Source organism: Neoarius graeffei, chromosome 9 (assembly GCF_027579695.1).
Source record: "Neoarius graeffei isolate fNeoGra1 chromosome 9, fNeoGra1.pri, whole genome shotgun sequence".
Taxonomy (NCBI): Eukaryota; Metazoa; Chordata; class Actinopteri; order Siluriformes; family Ariidae; genus Neoarius; species Neoarius graeffei.
In genome coordinates this window covers 76467162-76489551 of record NC_083577.1, presented here as the reverse complement: position 1 = coordinate 76489551, position 22390 = coordinate 76467162, and the positions used below count along the sequence as shown (strand labels likewise).

Here is a 22390-nt window from a genome sequence, read left to right as displayed (position 1 = left end):
GCAGTCATAAACATAACTTGAGTTGCTTGAGCTATTGTCATGGTGATAATAATTCTGCCAAGTCCATGACATCACCAACTCTTGGTTCCAAAACAACAGCATTTTGGTGCTGAAATCAAATCTGGATTGAGAATCTTCATCTTTTTTGCTGTTAAATGGTGAGCATATACAAGAGCCTTATTTGTGGAAAAGGGCTTGCAGAGTTGTGTGTTTTGCCACGTCAAACTCATATGGTATGCTGTCAACACAATGCCAGGTAGTCACATCAGTGTTCTTGTTAAGTCAAAGCTTAGCTGGTCATCTAAATGCCACATACAGTATGTCCTGAAATATGAGTAAACTGCTTTTTATTGCATATTTACTCATCATTAGTCAGGAACAGGAAGATGAGACCTACAATTGTTAAAAAGTTCATTAAGCCTTATCAAGATTGATATTAAGTCTCATCATCAAGGTGCATCATTATTCATTAAGCCTTATCAAGAAAAATCATTTTATGTGAGCATAAGTGTGCCTGCCCAGGATCTGTGTGTGTGTGTGTGTGTGTGTGTGTGTGTGTGTGTGTGTGCACTTGTGTTTTATTACTGGACAATATATCTACTCCAGTAGATGGCTGCAGGTGCTCCATCTGGCCCTGGACCACCTAAGGAGTTAAGGATATATTTGGATCAGACCTGTAAATAAGTGTAATGTCTGGGGAAAAGAAAGTGCTCAAAGGAAAATGAAGCCAGAGCCATGTCTATGAAACTTTCTGCATTAAAATAAGGCTGAAATGGGGATAGATTGTGAGATGATAACAGGTATCTGTAGCATAGTTTTATTACTGAGCAATAGATCTACTCCAGTAGATGGCTACAGGTGCTCCATCTGGCCCTAGACCACCTAGGGAGTTAAGGATATATTTGGATCAGACATGTAAATAAGTGTAATGTCTGGGGAAAAGAAAGTGCTCACAGGAAAATGAAGACAAATCCATGTCTATGAAACTTCCTGCATTAAAATAAGGCTGAAATGGGGATAAACTGCGAGATAACAGGTCTCTATAACGTAGATATATAGGACAAAATAGATGATAAAACCTCATGTAGATATCTAAAACAGATTGTGAGAACATAACAGACGACATCTAAAACATAGACAACTAGAACTTAAATATCTAGGACATATTTCTGCAATGCAGATTATGAGAATGCAACAGACATCTATCTAGAACATAGATATTTAGAACATCATACACTACAGTGTCTTGCAAAAGTATTCATCCCCCTTGGTGTTTGTCCTGTTTTGTTGAATTACAAGATGGAATTAAAATGGATTTTTGGGGGGTTTGAACCATTTGATTTACACAGCATGTCTACTACTTTAAAAATGAAAATTGTTGTTTTATTGTGACATAAACAATAATTAAAATGAAAAAGCAGAAATCTGGAGTAGGTATTCACCCGCTTTCGTATGAAACCCCTAAGTAAGAGCTGGTCCAACCATTTCACTTCATAAGTCACATAATTAGTTGATTAAGATCCACCTATGTGCAATCAAAGTGTCACATGAGCTGTCACATGATGTCTGTATAAATCAACCTGTTCTGGAAGGACCCTGACTCTGCTACATTACTAAGCAAGCAACATGAAAACCAAGGAGCACTCCAAACAGGTCAGAGACAAAGTTGTGAAGAAGTATGGATCAGGGTTGGGTTATAAAAAATATCCCAAACTTTGAATATCCCACAGAGTACCAGTAAATGCATGATAGCAAAATGGAAAGAATATAGTACCACTACAAACCTGACAAGAGAAGGCCACAAATCAAAACTCACAGACCAGGTAAGAAGGGCATTAATCAGAGAAGCAACAAAGACACCAAAGATAACACTGAAGGAGCTGCAAAGATTCACAGCGGAGATGGGAGTATCTGTCCATAGGACCACTTTAAGCTGTACACTCCACAGAGTGGGGCTTTATGGAACAGTGGGCAGAAAAAAAGTCATTGCTTAAGAAAATACATTTGGAGTTTGCCCAACAGCATGTGGCAGACTCCCTAAACACATGGAAGAAGATTCTCTGGTCAAATGAGAATAAAACTGATCTTTTTGGCCATCATGGGAAATGCCATGTGTGGCACAAACCCTGAGAACACCATTCCTACAGTGAAGCATGGTGGTGGTAGCATCATGCTGTAGGGATATTTTTCAACTACAGGGACAGGAAAGCTGGTCAGGACTGAAGGAAAGATGGATGGCACTAAATACAGGGCAATTCTGGAGGAAAACCTGTTTGAGTCGGCCAGAGGTTTGAGACTGGGATGAAGGTTCATGTTCCAGCAGGACAATGATCCTAAACATACTGCTAAAGCTACACTGGAGTGGTTTAAAGGGAAACAAAGGTCTCGGAATGGGCTAATCAAAGCCCAGACCTCAATCCAATTAAGAATCTGTGGCATAACTAAAAGATTGCTGTACACCAACATGACCCATCTAACTTGAAGGAGTTGGAGCAGTTTTGCCAAGAGGAATGGGCAAAAATCCCAGTGGATAGATGTGCTAAGCTAATAGAGACGTACTCCAAGAGGCTTGCAGCTGTAATTGCTGCAAAAGGTGGTTCTACAAAGTATTGATTTTGAGGGGGTGAATACCTATGCACACTCCAGATTTCTGTTTTTACATCTTAATTATCATTTGTGTCACAATAAAACAACAATTTGCACCTTTAAAGTGGTAGGCATGTTGTGTAAATTAAGTGGTGCTAACACCCCAAAAATCCATTTTAATTCCAGCTTGTAATGTGACAAAACAGGACAAACACTAAGGGGGATGAATACGTTTGCAAGACACTGTATATGACCAAAAGTATGTGGAAACCTAAGCATCAGTTCCACACATGTTTTCGAATATCTCAGTCCTGGTTAATCCGATTTCACCAGTACGTCCATGGCCAGATATAACAGGGTCACTGAATGAGCCCAGACCTAACTACAACACCAAAAATTGTCCTTGTTCTTGCTTGCATCTCTCAAGGAGTTGTCTATCTCGGGTATATGCCTTGGGTGTATCTCTACCATTGTACTTTTCTTCAAAATCATTCTCATTATTTTCCAGTGGTGTCAGAGTAGCTTGGGGCAGTGCTTGGAAAACCTTGAAGGTGGTTTCATTTGGTCCCAGTGGTGAACTGGACCTGGCATTCTTAGACTTCATAGACATGTTCGACTTCTTTCAAGATTTGCTCTCTGGCATCAAAAGGTTGTAAGCTGCATTTTAACATCTTTAGCATGCTCCTTGGGATTAGTGCAGGTTCTCCCCACTTTGTTGTACTGCCCTAAATCTTGACCTCTGGAGTTGCTCAGCTTAGAATAATAATATCTACAGTACAATATCTAGAACATATATTTAAAACTCAATAGATATATGCAACATAAAATTCCAAAATATAACTCTAACAGATGTCTAGTAGATCAACAGACCATAAATAGTTAAAACATAGACTATTAGAACATAGAAGACAAGATTATAGTTCATGGGTCACTGAGCCTGGAGTTTTACATTTTATTGAAAGCTGTTGGAATGTGAGTTGAACCTCAGCAAATATTAAAAAAGGTATTCTGATTTAAAAAAAAAAAAAAGGTTTACAGACTTTAGAAGACAGCCTGCTCGTGTGTGTAATCATAAACCCCACGGGAACACTAACAAAGCATACAATCACAATATTAATGAAAAATCACAAAAGTAATGTCATCATATGGCTCTTTCAGACATTTTAACCAAAACAATCTTTCATTAAGCTCATATGTGTGCTATTTTCTAGTGTTTAGGAAAACAATGTCATTCTCTAAAAGGTTCACTGCTTCATCTGCAAAACATTAATTCTCTGTGGGTGAGACCATGCACTATTCATCATATTAGTCCCCAAGCAGCATGCTGGTTGCTCAGACCTCACTGAATGGTCCTGGTGTACAAGTTGAACCGAACACACAGAAACCCATCACGAAACACAGAACACACACAAGCTACTGACAACACATTCTGACCTCACAGCTTCATTTTTGTGGTGCCTTTATAAGGACAAATTCCACAGAGGAAAGGATACCTAACATTACAACATATATTTGGAATGTAATTGAATATACCCCTAGAAAAATGAACAAGGATTTGGCAGTAAAATTATATTAATTTAGCTAAATATTTTAAATCAACAATTTGCCAGTATAATTAGGGAGAACTGTCACAGGCAGCATGGTGGTGCAGCATTTAGCACTGTGACCTCACAGTAAGAAAGTTTTGGTTTTGAACCTCACAAACAACTGGGGTCATTTTATGTGGAGTTTGCATGTTCTCCCCTTGCCTGTGTGGGTTTCCTCTGGGTGCTGCCACAGTCCAAACACTTGCAGATTAGGTCAACTGGCTACTCTAAGTTGTCCATATGTGTGCATGTGTGTGTGAATAGATGTTTGTCTCTTTGTTAGTCCTTCAATAGATTGGCAACCTGCCGAGGGTGTACCCTGGCTCTTGCCCAATGTTAGTTGGGATTGGCTCCAGCTTCTCCCCTGACCCTGACAGTTAAGCAGTATAGATAATGGATGGATGAAAGGATGGAGAACTGTCATTATCTTGAGTTTGAAAAACATTGCATAATCATGCTCAAACTATCATGAAGCCAATACAGGCAGAGAGTTGGGCAAACAGCACAGAGCATGAGACCTACATTGGTGCTGGTCGATAACATCCCTGTTTGCAAAATTGATGTGTGATTCTCTGACCTGTGTTTCAGCAGTAATGCACGTAGCACATTGGCGCGGTCCTCAGCTCTGATCTGGTCTGAGATGATCATTGTTTCCACCAGCAAATGTGCAATTCCAGGAAGCGTGGTCTGTTCCAGGTCTAACATTATGGCACCTGAATAAGTGAAAGATAACTCGTGTTGTTGTCTTAGAAAATGTCCCAATATGCTTGTGCAGTCACACCCTTTGTACACTGGCAGGAGCACAATGTTCATTCAAAGAAATTGCAAAATGTACAGACAACAGAATTGTAAGCTTACTGTTTGATGGTTTTAAAGAATGGGTTACAACTTTTTGGTTAGTATGCTTGATATTTAAAGCAAACACAACATGACTCCAGTAGAGCATTATGAACTTGAAAGAAGAAATCATGAATACAAGTGCCAATCTACCTAGTTTGCCCCCCACCCATACAGTGTCTTGCAAAAGTATTCATCCCTCTTGATGTTTGTCCTGTTTTGTCACATTACAAGCTGGAATTAAAATTGAGTTTTGGGAGTTTAGCACCATTTAATTTACACAACATGCCTACCACATTAAAGGAGCAAATTGTTGTTTTATTGTGACACAAACAATAATGAAGATGAAAAAACAGAAGTCTGGAGTGTGCATAGGTATTCACCCCCCAAAAGTCAATACTTTGTATAGCCACCTTTTGCTGCAATTACAGCGGCAAGCCTCTTGGGGTATGCCTCTATTAGCTTAGCACATCTAGCAATTGGGATTTTTGCCCACTCCTCTTGGCAAAACTGCTCCAACTCCTTCAGGTTAGATGGGTTGTGTTGGTGTACAACAATCTTCAAGTTACGCCACAGATTCTCAATTGGATTGAGGTCTGGGCTTTGACTAGGCCATTCCAAGACATTTAAATGTTTCCCTTTAAACTACTCCAGTGTAGCTTTAGCAGTATGTTTCAGGTCATTGTCCTGATGGAACGTGAACCTTTGTCCCAGTCTCAAACCTCTGGCTGACTCAAACAGGTTTTCCTCTCTGTATTTAGTGCCATCCATCTTTCCTTCAGTCCTGAACAGCTTTCCTGTCCCTGCAGATGAAAAATATCCCCACAGCATGATGCTGCTGCCACCATGCTACACTGTAGGAATGGTGTTCTCAGGGCATTGGGTTTGGGCCACACATGCCATTTCCCATGATGGCCAAAAAGATCAATTTTAGTCTCATTTGACCAGAGAATCTTCTTCCATGTGTTTAGGGAGTCTGCCACATGCTGTTGGGCAAACTCTAAACATGTTTTCTTAAAGTGCATATTCTGGACCAATTTCGTTTTTTTTATATGAAAGTATGTCCCTTTACACACTCATCCAGAAGGGTAATTTTGCACAAGGCCATCTGTCTACAGCAGAAAAAAATAGAATAACAAAATGCATCTGGAAAAATCCCAAGGGAGTCTGGAGCCAGAATCGTGACATTATCTATGGAAGCGCGAGCAGGTTGCGCAAGCTTTGCACGGTTTCAGTGCACAGCCTGTGTAGACCAAGCACTCCCATTTCTCTCTCATTTTCCGGTCTTTTGGGAAACGATGAGTACTAATCCCATCAAGATTGGTGTTGCTACACCCTCCTATGATACATCTGTTAACCATTTTAATAATTACTTGATAACACTGAAGAAATTTGCAGAAAACCACCAGGTCATTTTCTCATAAACAAACCAGCGCTGACGTAGGATTCAGAGGGAGGTGTCCCGCATGTGATGTCACGAAAATCAATGTTTGCCAGGAAATCCAAATGCAAAGTTTTTTCAGAGGCAGACCAATTCACCTCAAATGGCTTGATTTCAACTGAATTTTTCTGGTATTGAGCAAGGTAAAAAAAATTACAGAGAATGCAGAATGTTATATATTTGACCAAAGTTTAATATAAAATAGGAAAATTACATTGATCTTGCTCCTGAATTTACCCATGATATGCCCTTTAAGCAATGACTTTTTTTCTGGCCACTCTTCCATAAAGCCCCGCTCTGTGGAGTCTCATCTCATCTCATCATCTGTAGCCGCTTTATCCTGTTCTACAGGGTCGCAGGCAAGCTGGAGCCTATCCCAGCTGACTACGGGCGAAAGGCGGGGTACACCCTGGACAAGTCGCCAGGTCATCACAGGGCTGACACATAGACACAGACAACCATTCACACTCACATTCACACCTACAGTCAATTTAGAGTCACCAGTTAACCTAACCTGCATGTCTTTGGACTGTGGGGGAAACCGGAGCACCTGGAGGAAACCCACGCGGACACGGGGAGAACATGCAAACTCCGCACTGAAGGGCCCTCGTCGGCCACGGGGCTCGAACCCGGACCTTCTTGCTGTGAGGCGACAGCGCTAACCACTACACCACCATGCCGCCCCGCTCTGTGGAGTGTATGGCTTAAAGTGGTCCTATGGACAGATACTCCCATCTCCGCTGTGGATCTTTGCAGCTCCTTCAGTGTTATCTTTGGTGTCTTTGTTGCATCTCTGATTAATGCCCTCCTTACCTGGTCTGTGAGTTTTGGTGGGTGGCCTCTCTTGTCAGATTTGTTGTGGTGACATGTTCTTTCCATTTTGCTATCATGCATTTACTGGTACTCTGTGGGATATTCAAAGTTTGGGGTATTTTTTATAACCCAACCCTGATCCATACTTCTTCACAACTTTGTCTCTGACCTGTTTGGAGTGCTCCTTGGTTTTCATGTTGCTTGTTTAGTAGTGTTGCAGAGTCAGGTCCTTCCAGAACAGGTTGATTTATACAGACATCATGTGACAGATCATGTGACATTTTGATTGTACACAGGTGGATCTTAATCAACTAATTATGTGACTTATGAAGTGAACTGGTTGGGCCAGCTCTTATTTAGGGGTTTCATACGAAAGCGGGTGAATACCTATGTACACTCCAGATTTCTCTTTTTTCATCTTAATTACTGTTTGTGTCACGATAAAAAAAAAACAATTTGCACCTTTAAAGTGGTAGGTATCTTGTGTATATCAAATGGTGCTAACCCTCAAAAAATCCATTTTATTTCCATCTTGTAATGCAATAAAAGAGGACAAACACCAAGGGGGATGAATACTTTTGCAAGTCACTGTATAGCATGCAAAGACATTCAAGACAATTCTGTGTGTCCTACTTTGTAGCAACAGTTTGGGAAAGGCCCACACATGGTCAGGTGATGGTCAGGTGTCCTCGTACTTTTGACAATATAGTGTATTACAACAGGACAAACATGTTTGCAATGCATAATGATACCTTCCAATCACTGTGTGCTGGATAATGCATCACATGAACACATCACAATGTACTCAGAATATGCAGAAAGGCTCATATCATGGACCTAATGTTCTATGTATACCATGTGTGATGGTCCTGCGAAGCTCAAGTAGGCTCCGGAAGGACAGTGAGGCCACATGAGGTTTGCCCCAGCGGTCCGTATCTTCCTCAACATCTTCCTCAAACTTAATCCAGCGAGCCATCTCCTTCCAATGCATCTCCTGGTTCTTGTCCACAATCAGCTCATTTAGCTCTACAAAGACCTAAAGATGCCAAAGTCACATCATAAATGACTTTCACAGATCATAACCACCAACCAATTCTGCCTATTATGACTATTGCTATCCAGATTTCTCATAAGTCATTACATATTGTATGCATTTAGCATGTGCTCTAAAATGCCTCCCTGCTTATGCACAGAACTTTATTTGGTACTCTAGACTAGCATCAGATCAGCACTCTTTAGTGAAATGCAGTCTGTTTGACCTCCGCATATTACAGAGAGAAGCCAGCTTCCTCTGGTTGAGCAGCTTGCCACAGTTTGATGGGAAGTGTTGATAAATGAACAGTGTGGCGGGCTGTGGGGTTAAATGAGGTTTAGACTAAGGGCAGATTTTGTGTAATTAATCCACTTCTCAGATCTGAGTGAGTCAGAAACACTGCCAATGAGGAGTACAAGTTGTGTTAGTGGGACAAGATCAATAGGGCCAGGGAGCAGTTGTCTGTTGTCTATTAACACAGCAAAGTACAAATATTGATTTTGCTCTGCTTTAAAGAAACTTGAGGATAAAAAGGTAAAATCACCATAGGAAGATGGATCAGTGATACAGTTTTTATTGTATTTCAGACATATTTATGATTTGACCCCTGGAACTTTCTTTCTCTCAGAGATCACAACATTCCAGAGTAAAAGGAACAGGGGGATTGTGTTCTTAATTAGTTAATTTCATGCTATGCTAAAGACAATAGGGATTTATGAAATATAAACAGACAATTGTAGTTGAGGCACATATGGATGAGATTAGACCCATAAGGGTCAGTTATGGCAATGACAAGTGTTTTGTTGGCCAAAATGGTCCAACTGTAAGAAGCTACATAAGTTTTACAACATGCTCACACAAGGTTTGAAATATGGGCCAAAATGTCCCAAATTCTGCAATAACCCTAGCATTTATATAACCCTAAACCCTGACTATGTTATCACTTGTTTACCGCAATGCATTATGGGCGATACCCGGGGTCAGTTCCAGCATATTGTTTACTTTTGCTTTTGTTAAACACTGCATTGTTCTGTCTAACTGGTTTTAACCATGCCTAAAGTGAATTGCTGTGTGCCTAACTGTGTCTCCACAACAAAGAGAACACCTAATTTGAGCTTTTATCAGCTGCTATTCAAGAAGAAGAGAAGAAAGAAATGGATAAGTTTAATCCGCAACGAAAACCTTCGTACTGAATCAAAATGGACAAGTGTTTGTAGCTTACATTTTTCTGGTGGGAAAAAGACGTACTTAAACTGTGACCCAGCTATATTTCCATGGTCTGTGGAATGGCCTTCGGTTATAGAAGATTACAACAATTGACAACTGTTCATTGTCTGAAACTAGCGATATTCCAAAGCCTGAAAAATACAGAAGCATTCGTTGGCCTTTGCCTCTTAACATACCAAAGCATTCAACAGCCAAACAAGCCTGTCGGACCGATAAAACTCCCAAACCACAAAGGGTTCTCTTTCAGGTATGTATAAATGTTCAGTGTACCTCACTAGCGCCATTCACTGAAGAAAATGCATTTATACTGAACATGACACAGCAGATCAGCGGGTTTTCCAAAGATTTTTAAAAAATATTTACTGATATCAAGTTTTATTTAACTAATCGCTCATTTATAAGTGTTTTAATAAGACATTCTGAGATTTGTTGTTGTTGTACAGTGTGGTAGACTTGGTCAATCTCTAGGTTGTATGAATTCTTGTCACCTATGTCTTACCTTCTCACCAAACTTGATTTGGATTCAGATTTTCCTGCTGTCAACCCTCAACATGTTATCCACCTCTTTAAATCACCAATCTCTTTGTCTTCCATGACAGAGCATGGCAGAATTGCTCCTCTCACATCTGTCTCACGTAAAATCAATCTAACATTCTCTATATTGCACAGCTATCGACCCCAGCTATCCCCCATAATGCACTGTGATAAACAAGTGATGACGTAGTTATTCTTGGGGGCCATTTTGGCTCAAAGGTCAAGTGCTGGTCCATATCATGCTTGAGATATGGTCTCATTATGGTGGAGTTGCGGTTGTGTTTTGGCAACTATATTTGAATGAGATGGGTTCAGATGAAATGGGCCACCACTTTTTATTACACTCTGAGATACTAGTTACCCAAAGCAGCACCCAAATACATCAAGATGTGAAGTTAGAGGATCATGTCATCAGACTTCTCTGCAAATACAGAACTGTGTATGGAGAGATCTATTCAAAAGTCCTATTATATTTTATAACAGTTAATATAAATGTTGTCTTAATGTAAAGGGGTTGAAGTATATATTCTGAAATGAATAAATTATATTTATTCTTAATGTTATATGAGAATAATTAACTATGAGGAAGTGTGATACGGTCTAATGTGAAGCATTGCCCTAAAGTTGATTATTTCCAATAACAGTATATCCTAAAGAATGGGGAAGCCATGGCCTAGAGGTTAGAGAAGCAGCTTTTGGCCCAAAAAGGCACTGGTTCAATTCCACGGGCCAGCAGGAATAGTTGAAGTGCCTTTGAGCAAGGCACTGAACCCCCAACTGCTCCCCAGGCTGCTCTGGGTGTGTTGTACATCACTCTAGGTAAGAGTGTCTGCTAAATGCCTGTAATGTAAAGTGTTCCTTTTTTTCCATTTTATATGGCAATATTTGCCAACAACAAGTATACATTAAACATTTAATGTTATATTTAATGTTGTGGAATGCCTGTAAATTAATTTAGTTTCTGTTATCTCTTATGTCAGCTATAAACAGTTGTTCCTTCAAGTTTGCGTCCTTTTTCTTTCTAAGTCAATAAGACAAAGAAAAGTCACAGCTTGTCATGTTACCAAGAAAATGGAATGTACTCAGTCCTCTGTCCTGAAGACTCTGCCATGGCAAACAAAGAAAATTTACTGACAATTACCAAGTGTTGACACTGGAGACTCCTGACATAAAATGGTAAATAAACACCTCACAAAAAGCTACACCATATCAACAAATAGAATTTTTTCTTTGTTAAATAACAACACGTTTCATTTTGTTTTTATTAGGCAAGCAAGTCCAACATACAAGTTTGTGGAACCTGTTACTGTGGAAACCACATGTTTTATTTGCCTTGCAACCACAACTACTGTCAAAGGTTAAAGTGAATAAACATCTTCTAACCAATCAGAATCAAGAATTGAACAACACTAAGGTACATTTCTAGTATTGGAGAAAATGTTTATCATTATCTTCCAATTCGTGTGGATCATATATCCTCTTTTAAATCATACATATAAAACATTTAAAATTTGACGCTGGAAAAAGCTTATTTTGACTTCCCCCACTGAGTCCTATTCCTTTCAGTTCTTGTCTATTTACATTTACATGCTTGCTGTCATCTCTGTTCTTCTAGCTCTTAATGCTGTTTATCATTCAGCTCTCGTGTTTATAACCCATGGTAAATATATCATCACAGTGTTTTATACAGAAAGTTAGATGGCCCTCTCAGTGGAAAAAAAACAGCACCCCTGATCAGTGTTTATTTATAAAGCAGTTCTTCAGAAACTGCTTTCATATCATGTATCATCACATATAATCTATTATACTGGACAATGCAGCTGTTTGGACCTCAGGTTCATTCTGACCTGGGAAAGTTTGTCCTCAGAGCCTTTGCCCATATTATTGGAATAAACATCAGAGAACCTTAAAACAGGATGCATTATAAATATTTATGGTTAAAAAGTTGTCTGTTGCTACTATCAAATTTTATGTCTTTCATAGAACTCTGTATCTGAATATAAAACCATGTGCTTGTGAGATTGAAATAAATTTTTGAAATTATGTTATTTCTTTTCTCTGTGTAACCTATGATTATTGTATGTCTATAGAACTGTTGCTCAGGACAGTGGTCTTAGACTGCATCCTTGTGCTTGGTACACAATCTTACCTCATGGGTCTTTTTGTCCATCTTCTTCCTCTTCTTCAGGCTAGACAGAGAAGGAGAGCCATTGTTTGTCCGTGTAACCTGACAGCGAGACGACTTCTTGACCAGGTGTCGTCTTACACCAGGATTGTCTTCAAATCGGTGACCTGCAATCAAGTATAAAGTTCAAAAATAAATGAAATTATGAAAAAATTGGCATATTAGTGGTAACACTATAAATGTTCTCATTATAAACATGTTTTGACTGAAAGATTATTTAATTAAAGCTTTCACTTGAGCAAAAGAACACAGATTAGTGAACAGAGAAACATAGTCAATGTGGCCAAAGGAATCTACAAGGCAGAACGAATTATTTTGTGTGGTTTAAGCCACAGGCTTCTCCAAAAACTGGCTCTGATTTAATATTATATCACTTCAACCCACAAACCAAGGTTCTTATTAAATTTGGGATAATTGAAGGCCCAAAGTCATGCATTCTCCCAATAGCAGAGAGCTGAGGGGCCTGAGGGATCAGGCCATGCCAGACCACAAAAGGCCCTTGCTGTTTTAGGTTGTCACAGTAGCTGCAGGATGTGTCATAAACAAAAGTAAAATTCGGTTTCTCTTTCTTCAACTACATTCTGTTCCTTGTCTTTCTGACCCTGAGATCTATAACTCCAGTCCAACCCTCATACAATCTCTCCCAACCCTGAGAGTCCACTCATTCCTAACTTTGCTTCTTTTTACAGAGGGAGATTTCTGACAAGCATGGCAATCATGCCTTCTGGTTGGACTCTGCTTGAGCTGGTGTGGTAGCAGAGCAACAGTCCTGAAGAAGAGATTTCAGGCCAAGTTCAGTGAAAACAAGGCTGAAACCAACTCGAGCCATAACTGTACATCAAACATACACTCTAGAATTGTTTGAAGGCCCTCCATAATAGGCTATAACTCATATAAACTAATATTGCTCTCATTATTCAAATCCTGCTTCTCAAGTAATTTACTTTATTATTAAATGCTACAGTTGTATTCAGTGGAGCATTGTAAAATCTGAACTTAGACTGGGTGAACCACTCCAACGCATCTTCAGCCTCAGCCTGCAGCTGGGGAGAGTGCCTACCCTCTGGAAGACATCATGTATCGTTCCAGTTCCCAAAAAGAATCGGCCCAGCGAGCTGAACGACTTCCGACCGGTGGTGCTCACTTCACATCTGATGAAGACGTTGGAGCGGCTCTTCCTCAGCCTCCTCAGACCCCAGGTGCAACATGCCCAGGACTGTCTGCAGTTTGCGTACTGGGCAGGTGTTGGTGTGGAAGACGCCACCCTCTACCTGCTACACCAAGCCCACTCGCATCTGGATAAGGGAAATGGCACAGTGAGGATCCTCTTCTTGGACTTCTTGAGTGCCTTCAACACCATCCAGCCCCTACTGCTTCAGGACAAACTGAACAGGATGTGAGTGGACCCCTGCCTGGTCACCTGGATCTCCAGCTACCTCACTGACAGGCCGCAGTACGTCAGGCTGAAGGACATCACGTCTGACACTGTAATTAGCAGCACTGGAGCACCCCAGGGCATGGTGCTGGCCCCTCTTCTCTTCAACCTGTACACCGCGGACTTCTGCTACAACTCGGAGCTGTGTCACATTCAGAAGTTTGCCGATGACACAGCCATCGTTGGGTCACCAACTTGGGTGTATCAGTGACGACAGAGAGGAGTATAGGAGCCTGGTGAGGGACTTTGCTGTGTGGTGCAACAGAAACCATCTGCAGCTCAACACCTCGCAGACCAAGGAGCTGGTCATTGACTTTGGGAGGTCCAGACCAAGGTCACGACCAGTTCTGATCGAGGGAGTTGAGGTGGAGGCTGTGGATTCCTACAAGTACCTCGGGCTGTGGCTGGACAGCAAGCTGGACTGGACTTGTAACACCAATCACTTATACAGGAAGGGACAGAGCAGACTATACTTCCTTAGGAGGCTGCGGTCCTTTCACATCTGCAGGAAACTGCTGTGGATGTTCTATCAGTCTGTGGTCGCCAGTGTCCTGTTTTACACCGTGGTGTGCTGGGGGGGGCAGCACATCCAAGAAGGACACATCCAGGCTGGACAAACTGATCAGGCGGGCCGGCTCTGTGGTCGGCATGAAGCTGGACTCTCTGGTGACGGTGGCAGAGAAGAGGTCTATGGACAAACTATTGAACATCATGGACAACGCCAGTCACCCTCTGCACACCATCATCAGCAACCAGAGGAGCCTGTTCAGTGACAGAATGCTCCTTCCCAAGTGCAGGACGAACAGACTCAAAAACTACTTTGTCCCTCACGCCATCAGACTGTACAACTCCTCTCTGGGGGGGGAGGGGTAACAGGAGGACAGAGGACGGGAAGGAGCAGTAGCCTAGCCTAACAATAAGCAATGCCGGATAATGCGCAATATAAAGTGCAATATCTTTCCTGCTTCCCCCCCCCCCACACACACACACACTTACCCTAACCCCACTTCTCCACCCTTTCTCCCCTCCCCCTTCCTCTCTTCCCCATATCTTATTCTTTTATATTTGTATATGTAAATACTTAATTTATTTTAATTTATCTAGAAGTTTTCCTCTATTTCTTTTCTCCGTTTATCTGTAATGATGCTGCTGGAATCTTAATTTCCCTGAGGGAACCCTCCCAAAGGGATCAATAAAGTTTTATCTAATCTAATCTAATCTAGACTTGAGATCAAAGATGTTTCTGGATCACTACTCAGAGAATATACGCTGTGTAAAATATTGTACATAGAGACAGAGATTATGTTCAAGCTGAAAGTTTAAATCATATATTTTAGCATTATCTGAATTAAGCAGAGGTGGCACGGTAGTGTAGTGGTTAGCACTGTTGCCTCACAGCAAGAAGGTCCTGGGTTCGAGTCCAACAGCCGATGGGGGCCTTTCTGTGTGGAGTTTGCATGTTCTCCCTGTGTCTGCGTGGGTTTCCTCTGGGTGCTCCGGTTTCCCCAACAGTCCAAAGGCATGCAGGTTAGGTTAATTGGTGGCTCTAAATTGACTGTAGGTGTGAATGGTTGTTTGTCTCTATGTGTCAGCCCTGTGATGACCTGGCGACTTGTCCAGGGTGTACCCTGCCTCTTGCCCATAGTCAGCTGGGATAGGTTCCAGCTTGCCTGCAACCCTGCACAGGATAAGCGGCTATAGATAATGGATGGAATTAAGCAGAAAGAAGTTTGCAATAAGAACAACAACATGGAAGCAACCTGGATGAATGTGAATGAGGACAGTTGATGAATGATTTAAACATTTTGAAGGTAAAGCCCAAATGGTTTATGGAAGTAGACTAAAGCAGTCGGCTTGTCCACTTGAGTTCCATATAAACAGATAAATTAAGATGAGTCTTGTCAAAGGAATCATGCTAGTTGTTTTATCGTGTTAGGAAATGATACAGTTTTATTCTGTGGAGCAGTGTAGAATCTGAACTTAGACTTGAGATCAAGGATGTTTCTGGATCGCTACTCAGAAAGAAAGAGGGTAGACAGGCAGGGAAGTTTTCCAGACAGACTGACTGTCGCAAAAACAGGGGTGCCCTGTCTGATAGAGTAGAGGAGCTCAACCACTGGATAAGTGCTGAGACGGAGAAGCCCAAGAGCTGCTGACATCAATGACAAAACCAAGGACGCCTTTAATGTTCAAACAGAGACTTCTTGTTTCCTGGCAAATGTTCAAAGGCTACTTGTTTGCCAAAAGTATCTGGATGGCTGGCTACTTTGAATGCATTACTGGTGTCCTAACATTTACTTTATTCTGATGTATATGAATTTTGTCTAGATTAGATTAGATTAGATTAGATAAGCATTGTTATTATCATAATCCAACATTTCAATTGCATTGATGTCAAAATTTCCTATAATGTTAATGGTGAAAGTAACCACATCAGTCAGTGGAATGTGCTCATGTCTCACTGAGCTGGATCCTGAACAGGACTGGCTTATGGGTGTGTGTCTGTGAGTGTGCATGGGCCTGTGTGTGTTTGTGTGTGAATGGGATGAGATGCCTGTTCAATAGCTTTCCCCACCATGTCCACAGCACATCACCACAGGCCCTACTTCACTTACTACATCAGTGAACTGTGTGCTTTACATTAATTAACTTGTGTTTCCCCTAGGAGAATCAATAAAACATTTGATTTCAAAATTCCCATTGATCAATTTCCAATGTTGGGTTTCCACACAACAGAGCATGCTTTCACAGTACATAATCAGCTAAACAGAAAAAGCTACAGGACCACATGGAAATTACAAGTCATTTTGGCATATTGTTGACTTTTTAACCGGTCCATGTGCATCAGAAATGTTCCATCTATCACCCTTAATGGTTCTCTTATTTGTACCACTAGAACACAGGTGTGTCCCCCCCCCCGTCCTGTAGTTATACCTATCCTACACACATTTTTCCTGCTCCAAAAACACCTCATTCAACTAATCAGGTAATTACCAGTCAGTTGGTGAGCAGAGGTAGAGCTGGGACAACATTAAAATGTGAGGACAGGGGAACTCCAGGACTGGGAATGCTCTATGCTGTAGAGGAACTCATAAATGGCCCAAATAAAACCCTGTAACAATGAATATCCAAATCAGAGAAGGGACCATGTTGAAACCCTTTATGAATCTAAGAATCTTTACCTATCCAAAGAATGCCTGAAGAATGCTTTTTCTAAGAGCATACCATTTTCTTACAACCTGAGAATAATCAAGCTTTCCCAGAAACTTTAGTGTTCTGCAAAGCTACTGGGGATAAATATGTGGTCTAAAGCCCCCCAGCTGCCTCCCAAATACGTTGCTGATGGTACTCACGGATAGGTTCAACAGGAGAGTTGAGGTGGCTGTGGATGGACTCCAGAAGGTCATAGTCCTCAAAATCCAGAGCAAACTCTTCAAAGTCTTCAAACCCATCCACATGAAAGATTCCAGGGTACTCCTCTTCTCCATTTTGTCCTTTCCCAATATTCATCTCCTTTAGATTCTCTTGTTGTTCAGTACTAGCACCAACTTGGTCCTCCTTCGTATCTGTTCTTTCCATGCCCAATGTTTCCACACCACCCTGGACAGGTGGGATGTTTCTATCCAGGATGCCCTTCACTTATTGACTGTTGTTCAGAAATGTTGATATTAGTACAACCCAGTATTCTCAAGCTCCATTAAGAGTTGTAAGTGTGACTGTCTGGAGTCAGATGGATGCAGCAAGCTTGGCTCCACCGGCAGTGATGGACCACTAAGCCCTGTAGATCCTCTATATCCACTGGGTGGAGTTCGACAATTCCAGTGGGAGTGCTACAATGCTACACATATCCTGTCATCAGCAGAGAAATGCCTCTTTCCACTAAAAATTAAACAATAAAGTATAGCATAAAAAAAGCGAAATAAGAAGAAATTGTTTTCAGGTTTACTTTGCATTCCACCGTTGTTTGAGAAGTCCGATCCTGTATAATCCAACTAATTTGTTCAGATAAGGCCTTTCTTGATGGATGAAAGCTTCTAAGAAGAGGATCTGGCTTCCTGGGTGGGCAGCATTTCTTTCATGTCAGTGAGTTGCCAGGACACAGGAGATACCCAATGATTCACCAAAAACAACTGATCTATTTTTATTTTCATTTTTTTACTTCAACACAAACCATTGGCTCTCTGTCTAATTTCCATGACAGTACTGATTGATTGTGCAGCAGTGCATGGATAAAAGTGCTTGTCTCAATGCTCTAGTGTTGTCCTGTTTTCAGCCCCCCTGTATTGCCAGACTCAATAATGTGAGCCAGAAGCCTGGATCACTGTCGGCTTCCAGCTGAAAATCCCTGGCGGGGGATCCTAGGTGACTGTCCAAAGCAGCAGCAGAAACAGCAGCAGGATTGAAAGAGGCTGATGATGCCGAGTAGCCTGATATATAATGAGCACATGATGAGTGGCTTCACCAGCTGAGCATCAGATGGAGGCGTTGGCTGATACATCACACTTAGTCAAAAACCGCCCAGACGCATGGAGCCTCACATTAGGGAGCACTGTCTCTCCATCACGGGTCTCCATGGAAACGGCTCCCGTTGCTGACACACTGTTACCTGAAATGCGCTTATGCACTCCACACACTTCATGTATACGTCAAAGTAACATACCAAAGTAAGGTATTTTCAACTTCATTCATTATCAGCTCTTACAGAATTACAGTTACTTGACATCAGGAGCTTAAAAATTTGATTATGGGAAATGCCCATTTTAAAGCATGTATTACTAGTTGATTTATCTTAATGCTTTCTGAAAATGGTAAGAGAGACACCAGAAGATATCAGCACACTTGATTCAAACCGATCCAACTTAAACAGCCAGGACTATAATGCATCTGCCCTGACATATATACTATAAGCAAATTAATGTTAATCAAATAATTAATACGGAAGAGAGGTAAGAGTTTGACGTGAGTATTGACAGGCCTCCCTCTCGGTCAGGACCAAAATGAGATTGCTTGTTCCAGTGCAGGCCCAAATCTGTAATTCACCACAGGAAGTGTTGTTAAGGGTAATCAATTAGAGTGACTATGTTAATTACAGCCTCAGGACCATGTTCCTAGCTCTCACGTAGACATGCCCCTCACCCCCAAGCACCCCCTCCTTCCCCACTGTCTCTGTCATTCTCTCGCCATATGAGGAAATAGGGCAGAGATTCATTAGTCAATTTTATCCATGAAATTAGTCATTTAGCACACACAAACCCTCAATGCAACAGGATCATCAGTCTAACAACTTTAACTGGCTTGATGAACATGTTAATGAACATGAACAAATCAATGAATGAGTTTACTTACAATGCAACTATGTGTCATTGACGAACTGTTGTTTTGAATAAGTTTAGTTATAACTTGCCATAATGACGTTAATAATATTTTATTCATAAGTCACGGTAAGTTTAATGATGTAATAAAATGATTAATAATTTTAGCTGTACAAAAGCAATAAATTATGTTGCATCTACATTAAGGCCAGCAGAGGGGAACCGTCAGGGCCTTCTAGGCCTTCAGAGAAGCCCAAACAGATCAGCATTTCAAATGTTATATTTAATTTATTTCATGCTTTCATAATTTCATTATAATTATTTCTCTTCTAATTCTAATTTGGCCTCATTTTCTATCAAATTTGCTTCAGAAATGAAAGGATTACCATCATAAAAACATTAAAATAGAGTTATCCAATGAGATTTTTTTGTTTGTTGTCTCTAGGCTGAGAAGAGTTTAGGGCTGGCTCACTCATTGGTTAGGACTTCATTGCCGGGACAGAAGGCCATGGCAGTGTATGTTTATGTAGGAAGTGACAGATGAATTAACCAATCAGACTTTGATTTATAGTGCAATGGACCAAAAATTTATTGCCCTAAGCCTCTCGAAGGCCAACGCGAGCTTAATCGTGAATCAGCACTGTTAGCACGGCAGTGAAGTCACCTTCCAGCCGGTGTAGCGTTCATCAGTAGTGTTAGCAAATGCTAATACAGTGGTCAATCCAGTGCTATCGAGAGCAAGTAGCACAGCCTAATGACCAAGAAACTAAAATTTCTGTCTCCAGACTCTTCTTCCATGCACGCTCGCCACAGTATTTTTCACTCATACTTGGGTATTAATTTCCCTATATAATTTACTTAGTTTTAAAATCAGCATCAACAACTACACACAACAGAGTGACCTGGCAACCTGCTGCTAGTCCCTTATAAAATCCTTTGCCCTGTTGCTTTTTTGGTGTGTCTGGCTAAGTTTTGGCTGATTTGAAGTCCCATCTCTAATAGTAACAGTTCGCCACTGAAGGCTGGCATGTTGGTGCAGTGGTTAGCACTGTTGCCTCACAGCAAGAAGGTTCTGGGTTTAAGCCCAGTGGCTGACGAGGGTCTTTATGTATGGAGTTCATATGTTTTCCCTATTTCTTCATGGGCTTCCTCTAGGTGCTCCAGTTTCCCCCACAGTCCAAAGACATGCAGATAGGTTTACTAGCTACTCTAAATTGCCCAAAGACATGCAGGTTTGGTCAACAGACTACTCTAAATTGCCAATAGGTTTGAATGGTTGTTCATCTTTGTCTGATAGATTGGTAGACTGCCCAGGGTGTACCCTGCCTCTCGCCTGAAGTCGGCTGGGATTGGCTCCAGCTTCCCCTGATGGATAAGCGGTATAGATAATGGATGGATATATCTAAATTAATCCTTGATTAGAGAATCACAGGTTGTTTAGACCCAATATACTAACAGAAATGGTGTCTCAAGCCATTTTAAAGTCACTACATATCCCATGCATCATAGGAAGAGAGATAAAGAGGAGCATAGTTCTCTTTGACCAACCTCCCAAACACCATGTGGAAAAGATGCCAAGAGGAGCTTTAATCTTTGGAAAACATGTTATTACAGGCACTGCACAGCCTTTTGAGAAAAGAAGGGATGATGACTTATGATTGCTGGTTTCAGAGAGATTACCCTAAAGCTCTAACCAAATCCATGACAGTTACATTGGGCATCCTTTACTTCTATGTCCTTCTGAAGCTTAAAGGACATGAGCAATGGTTACTGACTGTTTCCTGATGCCACACACTAAAGCTAGGAGGAGCAATCTGTGGCTTGTTTTCTCATGCCTTATGCTCAATTAAGCAGATTTTATTAAGGATAATTGCTGGGAAAATAACAGGGGTTCACATTCCAGCCCCAATGATCCCAACCATAGTTCTATATGTCAGCACTTGTTTACTACAATTTTTAATGGAGTTTGAGTACAATTGGCCTAATGCCGGACCACTGTTGGTTTAGTGCTGTGTTGACCCTGGTCCTGCTCTCTCTAAAAACAAATTTAAGAGTATGGACATCCACACAGCAGGCATACACAAAATGACCCATCCAAACAGCAGCCGGTGCAAGCCTCAAATTGCACACTTCCACCAAACATGAAATCCCTGGTTGAGTAGCTGTGTCCATTTCCCTTTGTATAACTGTACCACTGAAAGTCGTAGGATTTTTATTTATTTATTTATTTATTTATTTATTTTTGAGGTTCTGGGGTGGGGACTAGTGGGTAATTATTTACATAACCAACTAATTGATGAGTTAAATACTACAGCAAATTTGGAGTAGCAAATTCAAAATCAATTAAAAAAAAACATTTAGCTTATTTTCTATGAAAATCTGAATGGTGTCGTCACTTGTCTAACTTATAGGGCAGAGGTCACCAACTGGCAGACCGCGTACTAATTCGGACCCAGAAAAATTATTTCAGTGGACCAAGTGCTTGAAAACCTGTAGAAGAACCCATTTAAAAGTAATTGTCTCCATTCATTCATGTTGGTTGCTTTGAGTGGCACGGTGGTATAGTGGTTAGCACTGTTGCCTCACAGCAAGAAGGTTCTAGGTTTGAGCCCAGCGGCTGACGGGGGCCTTTCTGTGTGGAGTTTGCATGTTCTCCCCGTGTCTGCATGGGTTTGCTCTGGTTTCCCCCACAGTCCAAAGAAATGCAGTTACGTTAATATGGGACAGCCTTGGGCTGAAGTGCCCAAGAGTGGTGGTGCGCATGTACGCAGCAGCTTTGCTTTCCTATGATGAACTAAATTTCATTGTGCAGTGACACAAAAGGCATTCTATTCTATCCAAACCTACTGTATGTAAGCAATAAATTATATATAACAGCACATTTACAAATTTAAGTCGAATGCCCCTCTTATAGGGTAAAATCTTGTGCACAAGATGCAGCAAGTTTGTCCTGCAGTAATTGTGGCAAACAATAACATTTCAATCTCTGTTAAAATGGAGAGAACATGTGCAAACATGATCAAAAGGTTTTGAAATATACTGCAACACAAATACAAGGAGCCATACATTTTCTATGAATGAACATTAAATGGTGTTCTCTAAGGGCCTCTGCATGCTCTTGCGACAAGGCTTTCGCAGATAGCTTTTCGCAGACAGTTGTAATTTATCGTTGAGCGGGGAGTAATAGGCGTGCGCGATGTTATTCACCGCCACAACGCAAGGGGGCGCGAAGTCGCGAAATCGCTAGGAGTAGTTGGTGGGTGTGGTTAGTGGAGTGTTTATCCTCCGGTTACTTATAATGACTAGAACTGGAGTCGTATAGATGTACGTACTTCCTCACTTCCTCGATCAACCGCTCTTCGTGCTGCTCCATCTTCGCTCGTGTTTTTAAAAATGGCGGT

General features: G+C 41.2%; 1 protein-coding gene across 5 annotated transcripts in view; it reads right to left on the bottom strand.

The window, feature by feature from the left end:
* Window positions 1-22390, bottom strand: part of slc4a3 (solute carrier family 4 member 3) — a 204831-nt gene that overhangs the window by 26744 nt on the left and 155697 nt on the right. For 4 of the 5 annotated variants that reach the window (XM_060930294.1, XM_060930296.1, XM_060930295.1 and 1 more), the window contains 3 exons: window positions 12207-12349; window positions 8119-8299; window positions 4750-4885 (listed from right to left, as the gene is read on the bottom strand). In XM_060930294.1, coding sequence (XP_060786277.1) covers window positions 4750-4885; window positions 8119-8299; window positions 12207-12349 — 460 coding nt within the window. Of the gene's footprint in view, window positions 1-4749; window positions 4886-8118; window positions 8300-12206; window positions 12350-15073; window positions 15210-22390 lie in introns of those variants that run through there. The other variant, XM_060930298.1, reaches the window with a different exon arrangement.